At 42.9% G+C, this 25331-nt stretch overlaps 1 protein-coding gene across 2 annotated transcripts in view; it reads right to left on the reverse strand.

Annotated features, from left to right (window-relative positions):
* The window catches only part of LRP5 (LDL receptor related protein 5), a 164789-nt gene that overhangs the window by 85242 nt on the left and 54216 nt on the right, over nt 1-25331 (reverse strand). For both annotated transcript variants that reach the window (XM_048484227.1, XM_048484226.1), the window contains exons 2-3: nt 16946-17336; nt 997-1194 (exon numbers count right to left, since the gene is read on the reverse strand). In XM_048484227.1, the coding sequence (XP_048340184.1) occupies nt 997-1194; nt 16946-17336 (589 nt within the window). The remainder of the gene's footprint in view (nt 1-996; nt 1195-16945; nt 17337-25331) is intronic.

The raw sequence follows: 25331 nt of genomic DNA on the forward strand, positions 1-25331 counted from the left end.
CCATTTCTTAACCTACTCACCTAATTTATCAAGGTCCGCTTGGAGCTCTTTGCAATCCTTTGTGGTTCTCACCACCCTACATAATTTGGTATCATCCGCAAACTTAGCCACCACGCTACCCACCCCTACTTCCAGGTCATTTATGAATAGGTTAAAGAGCACTGGTCCCAAAACGGGTCCTTTGGGGGACACCACTCCCTACATCTCTCCATTGTGAGAACTCCCCGTTTACGCCCACCCTTTGCTTCCTGTTTCTCAACCAGCTTTGAATCCATAGGAGGACTTCCCCTCTTATTCCTTGATTGCTGAGTTTTCTCAATAGTCTCTGGTGAGAACTGTGAAAGTTTAAGGTCCCTTTCCCTGCACAGTCTGTATAAAAGCTAGGGATCCCCAAGGCAACAATTTTTGTATTCCTAGGCAGACAAACTGGCTGCAAAAGAAGTGCAATCCAAGCAGGTCAGCATCCAGAGCCAGGGAAGTAATTTACCTTCCGGGGCACCTGGGGGAAGGAGAGTGTGGAGGAGTGTTTCTAAAGAATCCTCATTGGGATAACAGTACAGGTGTCATTTTACTTTACTCACAAAGCATCAAAATATCAACCCTATAGTGTTTTCAAGGCAAGAGAAATTCAGAGGTGGTTTCTCATTGATATTTCTTGAATTCCTCCCATCCAAATGCTAGCCATGGCTGATCCTACTTAGCTTCTGAGATCTGATGAGATCGGGCTAGCCAGGGGCTAGCCAGATCAGGGTGTTAATAGCTACATGCTATGTAAAATCAACTAGATAGAACTCACTTGGATTATGTGATGTGTCTGTTTCCCTCCTCACTGCAGTTTTTGTGCCCTGGGGCTTTGGGGGCAATTTGAATCCTCTACAGTGCAGCACAGCCTCTTTGTATTTCCTCCCTCCTGGTAGAATCCAACTCTTTAGTACCAAAACATTTAAATAGAATAATCTCAGCTAAATATAAGTAAGTGGGGAAAAGAAAACATACCTGAAGGAGCCATCCAGATTTGCTCTATGAATGAAACTCAGTTTTGCATCAGCCCAGTAAAGCTTCTGTTCCTCAAGGTCTATGGTCAGCCCATTAGGCCAGTAAATGTCAGAATCCACTATTATTTTACGAGCACTGCTGTCCATTCCAGCACGTTCTATTCTCGGAGTCTCGCCCCAGTCTGTCCAATACATGTATCTGAAATTATGAATAACACAAGTGTCGGATAATTAACATTGATCTGAGACTAACTCCAAGTTTCTCTGCAATCTAAAGGAAAAATAGTATCAAAATACCTTTTAAACAAAACTCCATTGTAAGATTTTATATTTAACTGACTGCCTCTGAGGAAAACCATGCTACCCACTGCCACACAAAAATTTAGAAACCATGTTCTACTTTCATGCAGACTGGGTAGTAGAAAAATGGCAATTTGATTAGGTGTGACTGCAATACATTACAAAGCATTTCATAAATTGCAAAGTTTTATACGCTATTTAATGTGCAATTGATTTTGCAGCTAAGTAAAACAATGGCTGCAATCCAAAGGGGAGGGGCTAAAACTGCAGTGGATGCAGTGTGACCTCTATACAGCATCAGTGTGGCTCCCCTGCACCAGAATCTGGAATCCGCTCCCCCTGTTTCTGTGCCACAGGAGACTGCGCCAGCATGGAGGTGGGGCTGACTTTAGTCAGCTCCCAAAGGAGCTTCAGACCAGGAATGCTCCCCTTCAGCAGCACACACTTATGCTACCAAAAAGAATGGTGTAAGTCATATGCCTCTATGGGCTTTCCCAGGAAAGAAGGAAGTTTATCCTTTTCCCCTGGCACTCATGCCGCTGATTGCCTCTTTGGAGGCAGCACTACATTGTCATCCCTGGCCACTGCTTTACCACCACCGCCTCTCGCCTCTTCCCCACTCTACCCCCCACCCCCCGCGCGCGCACACACACACACACACACTTTGGATTGGACTGGAAGTCTTTAATGCAATAAAATGACTATTGTCATCTGACAAAGCATCCTTTGGGAGGAAGGTAGGTTAAAATAAGGTAAATAAATATGGGGGGAACCTTATGTATGTTCTTCTGGCAACTGGAGGACCACACTAAAAATACTATAGCCTTGCTTAATAGCCTGACTATGTTAAATATAGATGAAGTGGATGTACATTATGGTGTACAGTCCGTACTGCCTATGTAACCAATTTCACAAATGATTACAATATAGCAAGTAATCGATAAGTAGGCATCCTGCTCAAATTAGTAGCACAAAAACAACTGTAATGTTTGCTAGCAATAATTTTACAATAAATAGACTTTGCAATCTCTTCCCAAATTTAAGATTCCACAGAAACATAACAACATCCAAAACAGGTTCCATTTCCAAAATGGCAAATCCTATTGTTCTTCCTTTTATCATTCTTATGACATGAATACTTCTTCAAGTGAGAGACCAAACAGAGATATAACAAGCAGTCAGTCTAAAATTAATGAGGAAAGAACACTTCTGTGCAGCTCCAGAAGCTTAAGTGGTGGACTGCCATGTGGTTCAGCCAAATGTTATACAGTGTAATGTGCCCAGAAGTTGGAGAGGTTTAATTTGAGATAAAATGAACTCACAGCCTTGCCAATTTTAGGCTTCCCAATGTTATTATTTCCCAAAACTTCTAGTCAAGCTAGAATTATGTTATCCATGTACAGGAGCACAATAATACTTTTTCTTTTGCCTTTTTTGACATGCATACAAAAATCTCAGTGATGAATATACATCAGTTGTTTTTCATTTGTACTAAAGCTATTTTGAGGTGGCAGCTAAATCAAAGAGGAAGTCATAGAGAAGATATAGTAAAAAAAGGGGTCAAGGAATGGCATGGTATGTAAATACGCCAGAACCCTCCTATGGAAGACAGATGAAAACTGAAACATCAAATCACTACTCAAGATATAAGGGTTGCTTAAATTTTTTTAATTAAGAAACAGAACCAGAAGGGTTGGGGGAAGGTACATAACAATTTATTATGAAAAATACTGCATTAATAGAGACACCAAAAGGCAGAGGCTGCAAATGCAGGTAGACCTCCAACAGCACTGCCAAAACAAAAACGCAACAAACCTACTACAGAAGACAGTATGTTAAATAAATATGAATAGGCCTGTGAAAGAAGCTCAGAAAAGCAACGGTGTTCTATGAGACTGACATGCTAGTAAGTTTAGTTAAGAGTGTGGAAGAAAGTTAATGGAGAAAATCTTTTACCAACAATGTCATAGTTGAATTATACCAAAGGGGTGGAGGGGAGAGACAAGGAGTTTAGTTTATACTTAGCTATTTCAAATTGACAAGGCCAAAGAATGAGCAACAGGTTTCACAAGAGGAGCTCTGAATACTTTATAATCAAATTAATTGTCATTAAAAATAGGCCCTCCAAAACTCTCAGATGCATTACATACCATAAGGTTTTTTTAAAGCAAGTTGAATGTCCTGATCCTATATGAGCATTGAATGCTTCTGCTAAACCTTAGAGGTTTCCTGTTTAAATGCTGAATGCAGTCCATGTCACAGCAGCAACAGACTACACCAGTCATTTGAAAACTCAAAACAAAGCTCAGTAAATAAATCTATGCAGAGACTAAGAAATGGAACCTTGCATGCTCACCATGAAAGTTCCTTTTGCTCTAAGTCACATGTGCCTTTCTGGATGCAAATTTAGTCGTCCACTGAAAGGAGGACAGATTATTGTAAGGCTGCTAAAGGAGCATCTGCTAGTGGTAAGCGTAGCATGTCCGAAGCCTGGTTCCGCAGTGTGTACAGCTTTTTAGTAAAATTGGGAAATTGTCTGTTGAACATCTGCTTTTCAAATTCTACCCTAACCAATCTCTCAAAGTATTCAGGAAAAGGGGCTGATTTTTCAGATGAACTCACTCTGGGGGAAAAATTCTTAGATCTTTTAGGCTTGGGTTTTCCCTCTTTGTGCCCTTCTACCATGCTCCACAGACAGGTCTGGGACCATGATTACTTTAGACTGGAGAGAACGAATCTCTTCCCCTTTAAAAAGTCTGAGGTGCTGTTCAGGTATGTTTTCCATCTCCTCTGAAGAGGTTGGTAGACACTAATGGAGAGAGTAGTTGACTGGCAGCCATGGAATTCCTTCCTCTGCCCTCTGAATAAGCGCTGAAAGGTTACATGGACAAGATGGCCACCATTCAACAGATTAAAATGGGCACCCAACTGCAACCTTGAGGGAGGGGAGGGGAGGGGCGCCTGTAGATTATTCCCACAGTATTCCAGGTCATTCATCTGGGTCGCGGATGAGTCTTCTAAAGGGTTAGGTTAACCATCATTGGCACAAAGTGCCAAATGATTTTTTTTTTGCTCTTTATTTGTCATGCACAGTTTGCCGCTTACATTTCTGCGGATCTGTGACTTTCTCTGACTCCAGCACCTCTTCACCCCCTCCTGGCTTGCCTTCAGGCAATCTTCCTCCCAGTTGCTGTGAGGACAGCAGATCCAGGTTAGCATCTTTGACAAACAGGAAGTCATCTGAGGAGTTTCTTTCGTTTTCTCTAACTGCCTCCATTAGAACAATTAGTGGGAAGAGAAATTGACAGAGTAGAGCTCAGGGAGGAGATAAAAAAAGAACAAAAGAACACTAATCTTCATATAAAGGAGAAATAAGAAAAGGAAAGTAGATCAAGGAAACAGTTTAGTCCAGTAATTAGAGGTTAAGAACAAGCTGAAAGACTGCTGAGATCTCTCGAATCTGCTCTTTTTGTGTGAAGCAGGAAGTAAAACTACAAGCACCCAACAAGGAGACCACAAGTGGAGGTTTTAGTCCTGTCTCCTCAAGCAGCACTTATATATCCACAGCCTTTCCAAAAATTCTGCACACCTCATTAATCTACCCTCATGAAATAACCTTAGACACTCATTAGTTCATCTGTGGAAATGGGGAAAATAAGCTAGAGAGATTATGACTTTTTGCTTCCTGAAAGTTCAGCAGTTAAACCAGACACAGCACAGAAATCACGGGCAGTTTTATCACTTTTCAGAATTTCATCATCCTAGAGAATCCAGTGTGATCAAAGTATAATGTTACTGCTTTCCCCAAGGATGAATACAGCTCCAAGGCAAGCAAGTAGGCCATTTGTTTGTACAGGATGACACTGGGAATCACTTGAAGATCCCATGCAATGCAGTAGATCTCAATGACACAAAAGCCACTCTGCCCGCAATGATAGCACAATTACATGATCCCACAGATAGCTTGATGTATTTGGAAAATATACACAGAAGGAGAGCTATAAGCTTCTTCCACTGTAATCATCTGTGCCCTCCACTGTTACATCATGGGCCAGAAAAAAAAATCCCAGGAACAAGGAGACAAACTACACTGGGGACAAACTGCTCTTTTCCTGTCTTCCACAATTGGAAATAATTACTACAAAAAGAAAGGTGGCTTATTTATTTACTACATTTTTATCCTTCCCTCCCTTCAAGAAACTCAGGGCAGCATACACTATCCCCTCCATTTAACCCTCATAGCAGCTCTATGAAGCAGATTAGGCTGACTGTGTGAGACTGGCCCAAGTTTATCTATCAGGCTTCCAAGGCAGAGTCAGGATTCAAATCTGGGCAGCCTCCCAAATCCTAGTCCTGTGGTGGCAAACCTTTGGCACTCCAGATGTTATGGACTACAATTCCCATCAGCCCCTGCCAGCATGGCCAATTGGTAACCTAGTCTATCATGAAAATGAATCATGCTGGCTCAGTTTAGGATGCAAGCCATAGTATTTGCCATTGCTATTAGAATTTGCCAGATAGATGTTGTTCCCAAATATTTTATACTGACTTTGAGGAAGGTGGGGTGCGGGAGAATCCTAGACGTTTTACTAAAAACAGCTAACATCATGACTAAGATCACAATCTAATGTCAAAAAGTATATATCCTCTCAATAGAAGGTGCCCACCAACACTAGTAAGAAGCCTATGGTTCATCTCAGATGGCAAAACCAATTCAGTCTTTACTGGACATGTAAACAAAATAATTACCTCCCACTTACTAACCCAGATATTAACACTTCACTTAGTCACAGATTGATACAATTCGTTACCAAGTCAAAAACATTCAGTGAAGTTGAGTTGATGCAGTTCCACTGGGCCTGTAAGACAGAGCTGTTCCACCAGGCATCTAGTTGAGGTTGCTATGTTTTTCCATCCGTCTGGCTTTTCCCCCACCACAATACTGTTTTCCCGGCGCCATAAAGTTAGAAGATTTTAATATTTTTATACTTTAAATGATTTTATTGTTTTAAATGTCTTAATATTGTTTTAAAATGTATTATATTATGTTTTAATCGATTTTGGTCATGCATTATGGAAATTTTGTTAGCTGCCCTAAGCCTGTTGGGAATAGTACTCCAATCTGCACAAGAAAAAAAAATCTTTTGCTCCGGCTATTTTCAGAGTGTTCAAGACAGCAACAGCTAAAGCTTCCTCCAACCTGGAGCATGCTTTCTGTCTCCTGTTCAACCATCAGGCAGAATCTGGTACAAAGAGAACATTGTATATCTCACCTTTTTAAAGCCTGAAACATAACAAAAGCATACTTCACAGGGCCAATTATAGCCAAGTGAACAATGAGCGCACCAGAGCTGGATAATCCATCAGGTACAAAGTTGATCAGAATATGAGAATCCTAGGAAGGACAATCAAACTAGGCAGGATACAAAGTTGTTCTGTGTATGCAAGATGAACAGAAATCACATAAAGGAAATTAAATACACTTATCAGTTAGGATTTACAGGCTCCCATAAAGAAATATAGGCAGTCTAGGCAGTGAATATATAAAGCAACGCCTGATCTTTGCGCCTTCATTTTTGGGTGTGTTTATGCTACGCAAAGAAGGATATCAATCAAGTGAAGTAAATGAAGACAAGCAAAAGCTGGAAAGCCAGCATGTCCGCTGGGATTTCTGACTTCTATGAGACTAATTCACAATCTGCTTCAGAATTTCCTCTCACCATCAGAAGTAATTGACTATGTGGCAAGTTCAAGAAACACAAAGCTTAAATTCTGCTTGTGTGCGCAGAACTAGGTGCATGATCAGGGATGTAGGTATAGATTTTTTATGGGGGGTTCGGGGGTGAGACCACACCCCCACCCGCCCCTAGGGCATGGCCATGCCTCCCCAAGCCCCACCTCCAGCTCTCCAAGGCCGAGGACAGCAGACTCCGCCGCCCTGGCCTCTCCTGCCCCCCATCAGCTGGGCTCCCAGCCGGCAGCTGGCAGTTCCTTCTGCCCTCCCCTCTGGGCAGAGGCATAGAGGGAAAATGGAGCCTGGTGCAAAATCTTTTGCGCCCCCCCCCCACACAGCAGCCGCTTTGATGCTGGAATCCACCCCCAAACAGCATCACTTTCAATGGTGTTTAAACTAGAGTGCCCAAATTCTCCTTTTAAATCCACCTTAAAGGGAGAATCTGGGGTCCCCAGTTAAACAACATTGAAAGTTATGCTGTTTTGGAGTGGATTATCCCCCACCGTGAAACAGCATCGCTTTCAATGTGGCATAATGGTTAAGAGCAGGTGCATTCTAATCTGGAGGAACCGGGTTTGATTCCCTGCTCTGCCACTTGAGCTGTGGAGGCTTATCTGGGGAATTCAGATTAGCCTGTGCACTCCCACACAGGCCAGCTGGATGACCTTGAGCTAGTCACAGCTGTTTGGAGCTCTCTCAGCCCCACCCACTTCACAGGGTGTTTGTTGTGAGGGGGGAAGGTCAAGGAGATTGTAAGCTCCTTTGAGTCTCCTACAGGAGAGAAAGGGAGGATATAAATCCAAACTCTTCTTCTAAACTGAGGACCTCAGATTCTCCCTTTAAATCCATGCTGAAGGGGGTGGATTTAAAAGGAGAATCTGAGGAAATCTGGGGGGTGCCTGCTGTCAGGGGTGCAACTGTTAAGCTAGCAGCACCAAACTTTTAGGGTATCTTTTGGAGACTCTCCTAATGATACCACCCAGGTTTGGTGAAGTTTGGTTCAGGAGGTCCAAAGTTAGGGACCCTCAAAGGTGTAGCCCCATCTCCTATTACCTTCCATTGGAAACAATGGGGGATGGGGGCACCCCCTTTGGAAGTCCATAGCTTTGGACCCCCTGGACCAAACTTAACAAAACCTGGGTGATATCAGTAAGAGACTCTCCTGATGATACCTCCTAGGTTTGGTGAAATTTAGTTCAGGGTGTCCAGAGTTATGAACCCTCAAAGGTGTAGCCCCCATCTTCTATTAGCTCCCATTGGAAACAATGGGGGATGGGGGCACCCCCTTTGGAAGTCCATAGCTTTGGACCCCCTGGAACAAACTTCACAAAACCTGGGTGGTATCAATAAGAGACTCTCCTGACGATACCTCCCAGGTTTGGTGAAGTTTGGTTCAGGGTGTCCAAAGTTATGGACCCTCAAAAGTGTAGCCCCCATCTTCTATTAGCTCCCATTGGAAACAATGGAGGATGGGGACACCCCCTTTGGGAGTCCATAACTTTGGACCCCCTGAACCAAACCTCACCAAACCTGGGTAGTATCATCAGGAGAGTCCCCCAAACGATCCCTGAAAGTTTGGTGCTGCTAGCCCAGGGGTAGGGAACCTGCGGCTCTCCAGATGTTCAGGAACTGCAATTCCCATCAGCCTCTGTCAGCATGGCCAATTGGCCATGCTGGTGGGGGCTGATGGGAATTGTAGTTCCTGAACATCTGGAGAGCCGCAGGTTCCCTACCCCTGTGCTAGCCTAAACAATGCGCCCCCTGCAGGCCAATAACCAAAAACACTAAAAATGTTTTAAAAACCCACAAACGGGTGGGCGGAGCTTCGGACATGAATGGGGGGGTCTGAACCCAAGAACTCCCCCCCCTTACCTATGTCCTTGTGCATGATTCTTTGGCCCCCAAAAGAAAAGTAGGAGAGCTTCCTTCACTCTGTAAGCAATTTAATTATTTTAAATTGAAGAAGATGGGTGACCCAAGACAGTAAGCAAGGATATATGTATAAACAACCACATTGTGTGGTTCATTACCTAAATGATGGGAATACAAACTCTTAAAAGTATACCCTACAGACTCCAAACAGGGAAAGAAAAAGCCAAAGAGACAAGTGCCTCAACACTAAATGGCAAAAACCCAGGCAAAAAACCAGCAGACTCGGAATCTACTTTCTCCTTAGAATGCACAACTTTATGAATTTGGAATCAGATCTGATCTACAGATGAAAATACTATCGAAGGACTCCACACTCTAAATAAGAATAAGGTGGAAAACAAGAATTAATTTGTTGGGGTGTATTATGAATGAATTATTTTATATGATATGAGTTGTTTGTAAATTTGTCTTATTATTAAAATGTTTTTATAAATTTCTTAACAAGTCCCCTCCTATTTTTTTAATTAAACTGAAAAGCTTCATATGCTTTCACTTATTCTCAAGAACAGGTACTCATTATAAATAGCAATGATCAGATACACCCAATAAGTGAACAGGCAGAGCTAGAAGGTAAACTCATTCCATAAACATTCCACAGTGGTATAATCATGTTTCCGCAGAAACAAAAACCCCCCACCTGGCAGTATAAAGGGAAAAAAACACCTAAATTTTCTCCTTAAATTCCTGGATTGGTGGCTTCATGAAAGCCATTTGTAATGTGGCATTTACCACAATGGAGTCCTTCCCCATAAATTACTCCCATTTGAGAAATGTTACTCTTTCCTTACTATTGCCTTGAAATGAAACTGAACAAGCCCCTGAAGCTAAAGATCAGAATCTACAAACACTATTGGCACTGCAATTTTAACAGAGCTGCCCTAAATTTAATATCTAAACACAAGATATAGTAAATGAAGGAACAACTGTGTACTGTGTTCACATCCTGTACAAGGAATGCCTAGTATCCAAAAGTCTATATGGTACCTATGTACTTCTCTGAAAATAATTCTTGATTCCTGTTATGTTCCTTTTCTATGACAGTGAAATCTATCCCAAATAAGTAGTTGTAAGGCAAGATAGTAACTACAGTAGTCAGAGACTGGGGGAACCTTTTAGTTATTCTGAGTACTCTGCATCTCCAAGATGGGCCAATTGACCAAGACCTTGAAGCCAACAAAGGGAAAACACATACTTACCAAAGTCAGAGTACCCAGTAAATAAGTAGAAAGTTTTGAATGACAGTTATGTTTGGGTCAGTACCATGAGGATCATTGTGGGGGAGGAGTATCTTGACAAAACATCTTGAAAAGAAGGCAGGGGATACCTTCTTGGAGAAGAACTGGTGGCACTGTAACTACTTTTAGTAAATCAGTCAACCAATATTCAGATAACTGGCAGGCACTGAAGCACAAAGTGAGTTTAGGTGACAATATTCACATAAATGAGACCTGGAAACTAACTGGCACTGAAATGATGGAACTGTATGATCTCTCAGTTGTGGTTAAGAAATCAGAACCATACCCACACTCCCTCTTCCTGAAATTCTTTATGTACATGAGGACTTTCATGACTTTCCCATGGCAAAAAGGTATACAGACACTGAGCTAGTATAAGGTGAACCTCCCTGTAAGGAAAACACTCCTTTAAAAAAGTATTCATGAAAATGGAGGGTCTCTTTGCCTGTTGCAAAGTAATATATTAACCATTCAATCAGAAGGCTATATTGAGATGGCTATTCTTGGCAATGACCAGCCTCTACAAGTTGTGTGGGATAAGTGTCACCAAGTTGCTCTTAACTCACAGCAGCCCTATTAATCAATGTCCCCCAAAATGACCTATTGTTAACAGCCTTGCTCAGACTTTGCAAACTGAGGGCCCTGGCTTCCTTTATAGAGTCAATTCACCTCCTGCTGAGTCGTCCTCTTTTCTTGCTACCCAACCTTTCCTAGTATAATTGTCTTTCCCAGTGACTTGTCGACTCATTCTGTATTTCCCCAATAGTTGTGCCAATTGGAAATAATTCTGTTCCTCAATATTCTGTCCTAAGAGTAGACTCTTGCCCAAAGTACAGGTTACGAATCAAAACAAGAATGTGGTCTTTGGCCCCTTCCGCACATGCAGAATAATGTACTTTTAATCCACTTTCAGTGCACTTTGCAGATGGATTGTACTGTGCGGAATAGCAAAATCCACTTTCAAACAATTGTGAAAATGGATTGAAAGTGCATTATTCTCCATGTGTGGAAGGGGCCTTTGATTTTTGAGTATCACTTTACTTACATGAAAAATTACTGTGATAGTCCAATTATTACTGCAATCTTTGACATTTCCTTTTTAGGGAACTGCAGTGTAATTTGACCATTTCCAGTCCGTGGGCCAGTGTTTCGTTTTCCATATCTCTTGGTATATTCTTGTCTGTGGCTTGGAACTCTATTGACATTTACTCATCGGTTTTTCCATATTTCTTGGTATATCTGGGGCTGTGGCTTGGAATAGCTCTATTGATATCCACCTGCTCCTGGTGATTTGCTTCTCCTGATTGCTTAACATGTTGTTTCCAGGGTGGATAAAATTTCATAATTTTTTAAAATCAATTTTTCTCTTGTAAACAATTTTTAAAAAATAAAATAAAATGCATTTGAGGAAAAATCTAAAGGTAGTTTACATTGTTTTCTAGTTAAGATACATTACAGTCCAAAGGTTCTTCATTATGAAATAAGGATTTGTTTTTAATTATGTAACATGAGACTGAATATTTATGCAATATTTAATTTTTTTTGTTAAGTGAATTCCACTAATCTATTCACAACATCGTGTTCTTCCACAGGTTTCTGTAAGATTGTTCTGAACAACTGTGAAACCTCTTGAGCAGAATACTCCACAAGTCTTGGCATCTGTGTGCGAACAGTCTGAGGCTTATCATATTACTTTCTCCCTGGAAGTGAAAAATCTATAATGGCAGCAGGCTGTAAAAGAGACCAAGTATGGGAATATGAAGTTCCTCTACCTATGCAAGCAGGCACGCAAAACACAAGCATTGCAACAAATAAATGCAAGGCCTGGTGGCCCAAATAAAACTAGAGATAGATAATTATGAAATTATTATGAAATGAACTATCTATATATTTCTAATAGTATAAACAAATCAGTAATTTAGATATAACTGTAAAGCTAATTTAAAAATGTATTCTAAAAATGAAACAATCTGGTTGGAAATATTAAGATTATACTAGCAAATGAGTTTTAAATAGAAAACCATGGTTTAAATCAAGTCTTAATGACAAGTTATTTAAACTGTGTCTTAAATCAAATCCACCCTGGTTGGTTCCCTTTGTATTTGGAGGCTTTTGGCCAGTAGTTGCTTGTGTATTTGGTTACTGGCTTCTTTGCCCTAAAGAAAGCATGGAATCAGTGTTGTTAAGTAGGATGTTTGGGGGCACCTTGTTCAAGGTTCTGTAGAACCTGACTCCATGATCTAATCCACTGGACTGTGTCCCCTGCAATTTTGGAGCCATTTAGTTAAAAACAGTCACTTCACTCTCCCATAGGGAATCATAAAATTAGAAATTTTTGAAATTCTGAAAAAACCTGAACGTGAATACTGAAACAGTATTGGGAGACAAAATAACTCAGAATTCCAGTATTTGTGCCTGTTTGGGTGTGGGGACAGCCCCCTACCCGGATTTCACCAGCTCCTGCTGCGGGCCCAGACTCACCAGCCCCAAAGACAATCACCCCCTGATGAGGACCCCCGGAGGAGAAAGGGACAAAAAGAGCCACACAACTGGCCAGGAGGGACCTCCTGGGAAGACCAAGCCAGTGGAGAGGCTTGACCCGCGTGGGGAGCCTTCCAGCATCCCAGAAGACGGGGAGTCACTGGGGGAGCTCCAGCCTCCTGCTGGCTCCCCACAAAGAAAAAAGACAGCACTGCACAAAGCTAGGCAGTGGCCAGAGGGCCCCAGGAGCCTGGTGACAACTCCGAGGCAGCCCTGGCCAGACACAGGAGCTTCCAGTCTTGGCCAGCCTAGGGAGGAGGAGGGGCAAGCTCAGCCTTGGGAAGGAGGGCATGGCCGCATCCTCTGGGGGCATGAGGATAAAAAGGGAGGGAGATCAGAGAAGGAGGTCAGCGTCGGCGCACTGGAGGGGGAGGTGGGGAGTGAGAGTGGAAAGGGGGGAGAAACGTGGAAGGGAGTGAGAGTGGGAAGGGAGGAGAAACATGGAAGGAGAGAAAGAGAAGGGTGTGCAGGGAGCAAACGAGGGAGGGAGAGTGGAAAGTAACGGGGCTGAAGGACGGTGCCGTAGTCAACTCCCCGGGACTGACAGGGGGACTAGAGAAAGGCGAAGAAAGCCCAGGGAGAGGCTCCCCCTTTGCCAGTTTGCCACTGCCTAGGTAAACAGGGGAAGGGTGCCTGGGAGAGGCGCCCCCTTTGCCAGCCTGTGGCTCAAACACCTTGCAGGCATTCACCACTCCCCCGAGACTGGGAGTAAGAATGAGGATATCAATGCCTGGAAAGGAGAAGGAGGGTTGGAATCTGGGCCCGTCATGGGGACCCTGCAGGGGGAACGGGACAGTGCCCTTGCTCAAATCCAAACCTGACCCAACATGTCCTCTTATTCAAGATAAAGGAGTCATCCCATCAAGTCCAGTTTTCATTTTACTTGGAGGGAAAGCCACCAACGACTGAAATACTATCAAGCAATATGTCCAAAATCAGAGAAAAGAATGCCAGTTAATTAGATAAGCAAAGGAAGCAGAACACTTACTGAAGCATGCGTCACCCAAACACTGAATCAATGAGGCAACAGTGTCTATTTTACAATGTCTAGGGAATGTGGAAGCCAAAAATCCATGTAACAGCTTTCCAATTGGAGATCAGAGCTCTGGCATTGAAAGCTGCAGAAGTGGCTGCACTTCTGACTGAGTTATAATGCCCACTAGTGCCTGATCCAGAAGAGTATGCTAGAGTGATACTCTTAGGGGCTTTTTGCACAGCAGAGGCGACCTAGGGTCGACTTGTGTCCGCGGAAATCGTTACCTGAGCTCGACTCTTCTGTTATTCCGAACAGCAGCCGGGTCGTCTCTCTGGACCCGAGTTCAGAGGGCGGGGTTATCTCCTCATGTCTTTCACTCCTCATTCCCGATTGGCTGCCATTTTATGGCGGCAAACGTGTGCGCGTCCCTTTTTTCGTTTTGCCACATAGGAGCTACGTTGTGACAACGTCACAAAGCGCTGATTTCCCGCCTGTCACAAACTGGCGGGAATCTGCATTTTCACAAGCCTTCTCTGTCGGAGCAGAATAAGCAGAGCTGAGCCGTTGCTTCGTGCACAAGAGAGGTTTTTTTTTGGAAGACAGAGCTTTTCGCCGCCGCGAGTCTCCCATTCTGCACATGGCAGAAATAGTGCACTGTGATTGGCTGGCCGGGAGAGTCAAGGCGAGGGAGATTCTGCACTGTGCCAGCTTCGGCTTGAGTGCAACCCGGGTTCGGCAAAAAGTCGTACCTCCCAGTCAAGCTTGAAAATTTGACTGTGGGGGGGGGGGAGCAGAGACAGACACGAGTCGAACTCTACGGCTGTGCGGAGTACCTGGGTCAAACCTACATCAAACTAAGGTCGAATCCTACAGTGCGGAAGGCCTCTTAGTAATTCATCCTAGGGTTGTCTCAGATGCTCTTCTCCCCCTTGCTATCAGACAGTAAGTCACAAACGAGCTATATGAGATTTTTTAAAGGAGTGGTGCACCTGATTTAGATACACAGTGCCAGTCCAAGAAGTGCCAGTTCTTTTTTCTCTAGTAAGAAGGTTTAGAGCAGAAAGATGGTAGATTCATCTCTTGTGATCTATGAAAGATCAAATTGAGGTGGGATGTATTCAGAACCACTTTGTTTTTATGGAAAAGGCAGAATCGTTTGGCTATGGTCAGTACTTCCAATTTCAAAGCTCTTCTGGCCAAAGTTACTGCTGCTTTCCAGGAGCCATCATATATCCTAGAGGTGGGCATCTCCCTGGACACTAATATACTAGAACCACATGTTCAGAGAATACTTCATCTTTCAGATATTTCTGATCAATCTTATACTAAGCCATTCAGAATTCAAACAAGTTCTAGGGCCCTGGATCAGCATGTCCAGGGAGAAAGGCAGCCTTCATGGAAGCTGTATCAATGAAACATAGAGATTGGAGAACCAGGGTCTCAGCAGTTAAGCTGGGGCATCAATTCTGCCTTTTCCACTTGACTTTGTTTTTTATTTTGGGAATTAAAGAAACAGTGAAGCAAAGGAGCTCCAACTGTGACAGTGAGAGCATCCACTCCTGTCTAAGAACACAGGTACTTTATGAAGGACCTCAGTGGGGCAGAGTTCTGCGGAGTAGAAAAGAGGTCTAGGTGGTTGACTGAATGAGGGAATTAGAAGCTGGAACGCTGAGTCACTGAACTCCCATTCACAATTAAGGAGTCTGCAGCTTAGCCAGTCCACTTATATGTTGATCTCAAACAAATCAGGATGGTTTCCACCCATGCCATAAATGTTGCTGCCTCTTATTGAAGCTTGAAGGATCCAGTATCACCGGGCAGTTCACATGGGCTTTTGACACTGTATTATCCACCCCAACAAAGATGTTGAGATGATGACTCTGATTCCTGAAGTTGAGTGCTACATGAATAGCCCTTAATTCCAGGAGAACGATGCTGCAGAGGGTCTTTGACTGGGATTGAGCTTCCTGGAGAGGGAGCAGTGAACATCATCCACCCACCGCAAGTGTCTAATTGTGAATGGCTATAGGTCAGTGGTGGCGAACCTTTAGCACTCCAGATGTTATGGACTACAATTCCCATCAGCCGCTGTGGGATTCGACCAATTGGCCATGCTGGCAGGGGCTGATGGGAATTGTAGTCCATAACATCTGGAGTGCCAAAGGTTCACCACCACGACTATAGGTAATGGGAGAGTTTGGGAGTTGTTTGAGGGGATTCTTTTTGCCTTCTGGTCAGTCTCCTGTTCAGAAGTGGAGGCTAGCGGGCTGGAGGCACCACTGCTTTCTTTTTTGACACCCCTCTCCATTAACAAACTCAGATGCCATAATTTTTTCCCTCAATTGAGTTTGGGTGGAAGAAATGGGTTACAGGTGCAATACTAAAAAAAACCCACCAAATTTCATACAGTTGATGTCATCAACTATTTGAATCAATTACTGAACCAGCCTTTTCAGGTCAGTATTTAAACTACAGAATTACAAAATACTGCTGGTACAACTCTTCACAGTGATGGAACTGCTGGTGCAACTCTTCACACAGCTCTCCAGCACTCTGTACAACCTTGTCAAACCAAGGATTGTCTCTTTTACATTGTCCCTAATACTAAAGCATTTAGCTATGAATTAGTGCAATGATTTCCTGGCATCAAGGCTTTCCACAAAGAACACATTCATCACAACAGCATAAAATCAGTACCAGGCTATCAAATTCCCAGTCTAAGTGAATTCCTAGCTCTCAGGTGCCTATTTTTTTTCTCCTTCCACTGCAGTTTTCAAGCAGATTCAGACATCTCAGTCAGTTTAACCACACTGTGTCATTTGCTTGTCAGCATGTAAAGAGCAATCTTCAACGAAAACCACTGGCTCTCATTAGGACTAAGATTAACATACTTGAACTTACCTTATATTTAAAGCACACAAACTGCTTTAACAAGCCATCTTAACTGTAGAATAAAAATTCATGTTGGCTTTTAAGAGAAAGTTGAACTGAAAAAATGAGGCTAACTAAATGTTTTCCTTGGCACTTTTGGCAATAGCATACTTACATGGCCTATCATTCCTTCCCTTGTTGTATTTAAGTCTAAACATATGCTTGGAGAAAAATACCTTGAGAAAGTAGAATTTGAAACACGAGATCATATTTTTTGAGAAGAGGCATGAAATCCTAACTAAAACAACCATCAACCTGAAAAAACACCAAAAAAAAAGTTTTATAAAAGAAGAATGTTTACCCATTAGCTGGATCCAGGGCTATTGCTCGGGGCTGGTCAAGGTCTTTCCAAAAGAGAACTTTTCTAGATGTTCCATTGAGATTAGCAACTTCTATCCTGTTGGTTTCAGAATCTGTCCAGTACAATTTTTTCCCAATCCAGTCACATGCCAGTCCATCAGGGGAAACCAGACCTGAAACAATGACATTCTGTACCACATTACCACTTTGGTTAAAATATGTCTGTTTGATGGCCTCTTCGCTCACATCTGTCCAATAAATGACACCTTGTGAGAACAGGAAGTCGACGGCAGCAGCATCCTCTAACCCACTGACAACGATAGTAGACTCCACTCCTCCAGCATCCACCAGTCTGACATCTCGTCTGTTAGCAAAAAGCAACAGAGGAGAAGCTATGGAAGAAAAAAAATACAATGTTACAGAAGGGTAATGTCTTCCAATTGGTCAATGTTTTCTTAATAAAGTAGAGCAATAATAATAAAAATGCTGTAAAACACAGTAAAAAACGCTGTGATTTCACTGTGTAAGCACTGAATCTGGTGTCTGGTACCATAAAAAATGTTAAAATAAAGAAAAAAAGCAAACTTCTAGTCTTCATGACTTTGTAGACGGGGCCTTGTACATTTTCAAAAAATTCCATGGGTGTGAGTAGAGGACTCTCTGAACCAAACTTAACCAAACCTGGCTGGTCTCATCAGGAGAGTCTCTTTATGATACCAGCCAGGTTTGGTGAAGTTTGGGTCAGGGGATCCAAAGTTATTGACCCCCAAAGGGGTGCCCCATCCCCCATTGTTTACAATGGAAGCTAATAGTAGATTTTCCATTTCTGATAATATCCCTCTTAAAATCTAAGTTGGGTTACATTTGGACATACAGATGATGATGAGGAATCCAGTTTTGAAGGATTTTAACTCTTGTGTTTTAGCTTGGTTGCTGATTGAGCTAAGGTTTTTGTACTTTTAAAGTTATTGTTGATACCATATTGTTATTGTTGACCCTCTTTTCCACTTACAGAGCCAGTTTACTGTTTTTCTTTGAAATAACTATTCAAAAACATTTAACCTACTGATGCCTCAATTGATGTAATTTTATTGGTATCTATTTTTATTTTTGAAATTTACCAGCAGCTACTGCATTTCCCACCCTCGACTTATACGCGAGTCAATAAGTTTTCCCAGCTTTTTGTGGTAAAATTAGATGCCTCGACTTATATGCGGGTCGACTTATACACAAGTATATACGGTATGTTTTCCTGGAGTTTGTTATATAGTGGAAAGGGGATGCCAAGAGAAGTCAGACACACATTCTAGACTTTAAGAAAGCTGATTTCAGTAAACTTAGGAATCTACTGGGAATGATCCTGTGGCTAAGAATACTAAAAGAGAAGGGGGTGCATGATGGATGGAAGTTCCTTAAAAGAGAGATCTTGAAGGCACAATTTCAAAACAGTTGAAATTGAGGAGGAAAAATGGGAGGGGTCTAAGGAAACCAGGATGAATATCTAAAGACCTTTCAACTGAGCTAAGGTTTAAAAGGGGCGTATACAAGAAATGGATAAAAGAGGAAATCACAGAAGAGGAATTAAAACAAATAGCCAGGACATGTAGGGAGAAAGTCAGAAAAGCTAAAATGCAGAACAAGCCCAGACTTGCCAGAGAGGTTAAAAACAATACAAAGGCTTTTCTGGTTATGTCTGTAGAAAAAGAAAGAAAAAGGATACAAAAGGGTTACTGTGTGGAGAAGATGCCAAAATGCGAAGCAGGGACAGAGAAAGGGCAGATCTACTCAATACCCTCTGCCTCCATCTTCTCCCAAAAGGAAAACAGTGCTCAACCAGGGGGAAATGGAACAGAAGATATAGGGAAAATTAGTTAGCAAGGTCTAACTAACCACCCTGCTGAGTATTTCTTGTTGAAGAGTCATTTTTTGCATGCTCTTCGTGAAAGTCTCTATAAACAAACCAATGAGAAATGGAAACACCTTTGAGATTTTACATCTCTAATCAGTGGGGAAAGTAGAAAGAAAACATTTTAAATGACCAGTATATAACTCTTTCAAAGTGCATCTTATAGGGTTCAAAATTTAATTAGCAGATTTAATAAACTTTTGTTGATTAAAATCAACATTGTATTTTAATGGGTGGAGCAATTTACTAATGGCACATGTTTATTTTGGTTCTACATTACTGTAACAGAAACAAAAAAATAATATGTGGCTTTCCCCCCAATAAATAACAAGAACTTTTGACAGTCAAGCACTAAGTCCTCTTACTTAACTTTAAATTCCTTTATATTTTACAAACTATAGATGTCTTTTGGAGGTATTAATAACTGAAGAGGTAGATGACTAATAATCTAAAATCCTTTACTAGTTGTCAGCTCTACTGTTAAATGATATGAACATTAATACTGTAGAAGTGACAGTAAAAAAAATACAATTACAGGTTACAAAAGCACCACATCCTTTTGGTTAAAAAAAAGTACCCAACAGAAAATTACCTCCCCTAACCATGCTACCCTGTTTAGCATGGGTACCTACTAGAATTATTACCTTCAATAAGTTAATGTTAGTTATGTAAAACAAGTTGATAACCCATAATTAGCCTGCTTCCTACATAGAACAGAAATAACGCTAATGAAATTAACAAAATAGAATTCCTTTGTTCCAGAAGAGGGCACTAACTACAGCAAACAACAAAAATTCCCTTCAGGACCTACCCAGCTCTACACGTTTCAGATGTAATTTAACACAGAACTGTTCTCTGCCAAATTATTTGTTGTTTCAAGCTTTGTGCAGCAATTCCACAAGTTTTAGCAACAGCTGCTACATGTCTGTGATAATTAGTTGTTGGCTCTCTCCAGTTGATATTTCAGACTCCTCAATGCATACAAAGTTGGGAAGCTGCAAATTTCACAGCAAACCTGTTCAGCAGTCAAACACACCCTGTTCAGCATTCAAGATCAGGCTATGAGCCACTCACTTGCACTGAGTAATCTGAACAGCTGTGGAACAGGTTTGCAGATGCTCTGTTAGAAGATGACTTTTACCTCATCAAGAAATTTAGCTGGGAATGAGGTTCTGCTCTTCCAACTTTTCCCTATGTCCTAGCCTTGTAGTGGGAAGAGCAAACTCCTGGCTGATGAGGGAATCAGCTTCTGAGCCACCTCTCCTCCCCAGACTGAAGTAGGATAAAAACAATCAGCATCTTATCTCTGCGCTACAGTGTGATGTGCTAAATGGAGTGCCAGTGTAGAATCTGGGAGACACCAGGTTCTGCTATGGAAGCTTTCTGGATGAACTTGGGGCAGGCACACATGCTTCACTTAACCTCTCTCACAGAGTTGTTGGAGGATAAAATGAAGAAAAGAACAATATAAGCGCTTGTTTGTTTGTTTGTCTGACACATTTATACGTGTCAAAAAACGGACCGGAAAAATTATACAAGACACACGTATGCTGCTAAAAGTGGCATTCAATGTATTACCCTCTTATATTTCTAATCATACATAAAATACAAGTGCAACAATGCTTATTTGTATTTCTATTCCAAGTTTTTTGACACGCTCTTTGAGACGCACGTTTCCATTCATAAATCTGACACATTTATACCCCACCTCTCCCCCTCAATGGGGACACAAAGCAGCCTACACTGTCATCCTGTCCTCCACTTCATTCTCACAAAAACTCTGTAGGTTAGGTAAGGTTGAAAGAGTGTGATTGGCCCAAGGTCACCCAGCAAGTTTGCAGGACACAAGTGGGGATTCAAATCCAGGTCTCCCGGATACCAGTCTAAAACTCTTAGTCACTGCACCACATTCGCTTTAAGTCCCTACAGGGGGAAAATACTATTGGTCTTATCTGTTGAGCGATTGAGGACATCTGGGTTTTGCTGGTCCACCAATCAGGGAGGTAGAAAGTTCTGAAGTTTTTTTGGAGTTTCCCCTCTGTGCCATGGACCCGCCCTCTGCATGCCAGTTGTGGTTACCCCAATCAGCCGTGCATGTCGGCTTCAGTCTGGACAAAAACTCTTGAAATACAAAAACACAGCTCCTCTTCAAATTATACATAACTGGGAGCATATTCCAACCAAGTAAGAACAGGATAACAAGAGAATTAGGGGACAAACCGGTCCCAACATAGAGGGAAAACTAGATCTCAGATTGTGACTACGCTTGGCAGTACCTTTCGGAGGAGAGGATGAAGGTTCTAGTACAGTGTATGGGGGAGGGGCAGATGTCCTCAGTCGCTCAATGGAGAAGACCCCTTCACGGGTAAGACTAATGTTATTTCTCCATTGAGCGAGAGGACATCTGGGTGACCTCCCCTAGCAGTGTCACCATCCATTTACACAGTGGGATCAAAATCCTCTCCAATTCTGTGTTGTATACTCTGCAGCCACAGACGGTGTCTGCTGTGCTGAAGACATTAAATCTGTAATGCCTAATGAAGGTGGAGATGGAAGACCATGTAGCTGCTCTACAGATTTCTTCAATGGAGACATTGTTGTTGAAAGCAGCATTAGTGGAAGCATTATGGACTGAGTGCGCCGTGACCGCTGTGGGCAGAGGTAACTTCTGGATCTTGTAGGCTACCTCGATACATTCTCTCAGGCATTTAATGATGGCTTGCGTGGGTAGCTTTTTTCCTTTATTGTGATTAGAGATAAACACAAATAAGGCTTCTGACCTTCTGAAACTCTGTGTTCTGATGAGGAGGGCTCTTAAAGCTGACATGTAGCTTATGCCAATACACAACCGTGGATGTCGCGGTTCAGGACAGAAGGTGGGAAGGTAGATCTCTTGACTTCTGTGAAACCTAGAACTGACCTTCTGGATGAAGGTGGGGTCAGGTAGAAGTACCACCTTGTCCATATGGAATACACATAGTAATGGTTTGGCTGATAACTCTGAGACACGCCTAGCAGAGGTGATAGGTACCAGAAAAATTATTGTCATTCTGAGATGTTTTAAGGAAATGTCCATGATGGGTTTGAAGAAGTCAGAGCATGTAGGACTGTATGAAATCTCCAAGTGGGAAAATGGTGATGAACAGGTCGACCCAAGAGTCTAGCACCCCACAGAAATTTAATAATGTGCAGATGAGCCATGGGGGGGGGGGTGTCCTTCCACCCTAGGAATCACAGAAGCAATTGCTGCCAGTTGTCTGTGAAGTGTGTTGGCTCTAAGCCCTGAATCTAACTCATCCTGTAGGAAGCCTAGGATGTCTTTGTACCTGGGCTAGTGGGTGAAACATGCTTTCTCCAGAACCATCTGGCAAACGCCTTCCACGTGGTGTTGTATATTCTCTTGGTAGAGAGTTTCCTGGACGCTAATATGGTATTCAGCACCACCGCACTGTATCCCAGGACTCTAGATGTCGCCTTTCAATCTCCAGGCGGTCAAGGTCAGCCATCCTGGGTCTGGATGTAGGGTTGGGCCCTGCTGGAGTAAGTCCCGGAGAAGCAGCAATCGGATTGGTCTGTGTACTGCCATCTGTGAAATGTTTGTGAACCACAGTCGACGTGGCCATCACGGAGCCACCAATATGACCTCTGCCCTTTCTTCCCTGATTTTGTGTAGAAGTCTGGGTAGTAGAGGGAAGGGAGGAAAAGCATATAGAAACCCTGGAGGCCATATGGAGGTCAAGGCATCCATAGCCTCTGACAATGGGTGATGGAAGCACGATATACATCTGGGAAGCTGTTTGTTGTGACTGGATGCAAAGAGGTCCATCACTGGCGTTTCCAAGGACTGGGAAATCATCAGGAAGACCTCTCTTTTCAGATGTATGGCCTGGATGTATGGCCTGTGTGCTCAGTGAATCTGCTTGAACATTTTGGGTTCCCTATATGTGTTCTGCCCTGATGGATAACACATGGACTTCTGCCTACTGGAACAGGAGAACTGCTTCCCTCTGTAGGGGTGGGGATCTGGATGCTCCCTGTCTGTTCAGATAGGTGTTTGCAGCAACACTGTCTGTCCATACTAACACGTGACTTCCCTGAGCCAGGTGCTGAAACTTTAGAAGGGCTTAACTGATAGCCCTTAGTTCTAGGACACTGATGTGAAGATGGGACTCTGCTCTGGACCACATTCCCTGGGTAGGAACATCCTCTAGGGTTGCTCCCCACCCGAGGAGGCTCGCATCTGTAAAGATCTGCTTGGTGGAGCCAATCCAGAAGACTCTGCTCTGGCTTAAATTGACTTTGTTGTTCCACCACCTCAGATTGGCTTTGACTGGCCTCAGGACCATCACCTGTCTCGGGATATTTTTTTTGGTTATGAAATTTTCAAAGGGATGTAGAAATCTCTGAAGCGGTCTGGACCTGAACCTTCCCCACTGGATAGCCTCTGAGTACACCACAAGGAGGCCCATCAGGCTTGCCAAGAGTAGGATGGAACATCTGTCTTTGGCTACTACTTGGCGAATCTTGGTTCTCAATACCTGTTGCTTTTCTGGGGGCACCAAGATTTTGCAGGATCGGGTGTCTATGAGGAAGCCTAAGTGTTCCAGTTGTTGGATCAGGGAATTCTTTAGGCAATTGACCAGGAAGCCATGCTCCTCCAGAGTCTGAACAGTTAGAAGACTGTCCCATAGGGATTGTTGCGGGGAGTCTGAACGAATAAGGATATCACCCAGACAAAGATGTAATCTAATGCCCCTCTCCCTACTATTAAGTTGATGAGGAGTTTGGAAAAAAACTCTGGATGCAGCACAGAAGCCAAAGGGAAGGGCCTTGAACCGAAAATGTTCTTTCCCTATGCCAAACCGTAGGAATCTGTGGTGGGCTTCGAATATCAGGACATGTAGGTAAGAACATAAGAACATAAGAACATAAGAACAAGCCAGCTGGATCAGACCAAAGTCCATCTAGTCCAGCTCTCTGCTACTCACAGTGGCCCACCAGGTGCATTTGGGAGCTCACATGTAGAATGTGAACGCAATGGTCTTCTGCGGCTGTTGCTCCCGATCACCTGGTCTGTTGAGGCATTTGCAATCTCAGATCAAGGAGGATCAAGATTGGTAGCCATAAATCGACTTCTCCTCCATAAATCTGTCCAAGCCCCTTTTAAAGCTATCCAGGTTAGTGGCCATCACCACCTCCTGTGGCAGCATATTCCAAACACCAATCACACGTTGCGTGAAGAAGTGTTTCCTTTTATTAGTCCTAATTCTTCCCCCCAGCATTTTCAATGAATGCCCCCTGGTTCTAGTATTGTGAGAAAGAGAGAAAAATTTCTCTCTGTCAACATTTTCTACCCCATGCATAATTTTGTAGATTTCAATCATATCCCCCCTCAGCCGCCTCCTCTCCAAACTAAAGAGTCCCAAACGCTGCAGCCTCTCCTCATAGGGAAGGTGCTCCAGTCCCTCAATCATCCTTGTTGCCCTTCTCTGCACTTTTTCTATCTCCTCAATATCCTTTTTGAGATGCGGCAACCAGAACTGGACACAGTACTCCAAGTGCGGTCGCACCACTGCTTTATATAAGGGCATGACAATCTTTGCAGTTTTATTCTCAATTCCTTTCCTAATGATCCCCAGCATAGAGTTTGCCTTTTTTACAGCTGCCATGCATTGAGTTGACATTCCCATGGAACTATCAACTAAGACGCCTAAATCCCTTTCCTGGTCTGTGACTGATAGCACTGACCCCTGTAGCGTGTATGTGAAGTTTGGATTTTTTGCCCCTTTGTGCATCACTTTACATTTTGCTACATTGAACTGCATTTGCCATTTCTGAGCCCACTCACCTAATTTATCAAGGTCCGCTTGGAGCTCTTCGCAATCCTTTGTGGTTCTCACCACACTACATAATTTGGTATCATCTGCAAACTTGGCCACCACGCTACCCACCCTACTTCCAGGTCATTTATGAATAGGTTAAAGAGCACTGGTCCCAAAACGGATCCTTGGGGGACACCACTCCCGACATCTCTCCATTGTGAGAACTTGCCATTTACACCCACTCTTTGTTTCCTGTTTCTCAACCAGTTTTTAATCCATAGGAGGACTTCCCCTCTTATTCCTTCATTGCTGAGTTTTCTCAACAGTCTCTGGTGAGGAACTTTGTCAAAAGCCTTTTGGAAATCCAAGTAGACAATGTCCACCGGTTCACCCCTATCCACAGGCCTGTTTACACCCTCAAAGAACTCTAGTAAGTTTGTAAGACAGGATTTGCCTCTGCAAAAGCCATGCTGACTCTTTCTCAGCAGGTCTTGCTTTTCTACATGTTTTATAATTTTATCTTTAATGATAGATTCTACTAATTTACCAGGAACAGATGTCAAACTGACTGGCCTGTAATTTCCCGGGTCCCCCCTAGATCCTTTCTTAAAGATTGGTGTGACATTGGCCATCTTCCAGTCTTCAGGGATGGAGCCTGA

The sequence above is a fragment of the Sphaerodactylus townsendi genome, linkage group LG02, assembly GCF_021028975.2.
Source record: "Sphaerodactylus townsendi isolate TG3544 linkage group LG02, MPM_Stown_v2.3, whole genome shotgun sequence".
Taxonomy (NCBI): Eukaryota; Metazoa; Chordata; class Lepidosauria; order Squamata; family Sphaerodactylidae; genus Sphaerodactylus; species Sphaerodactylus townsendi.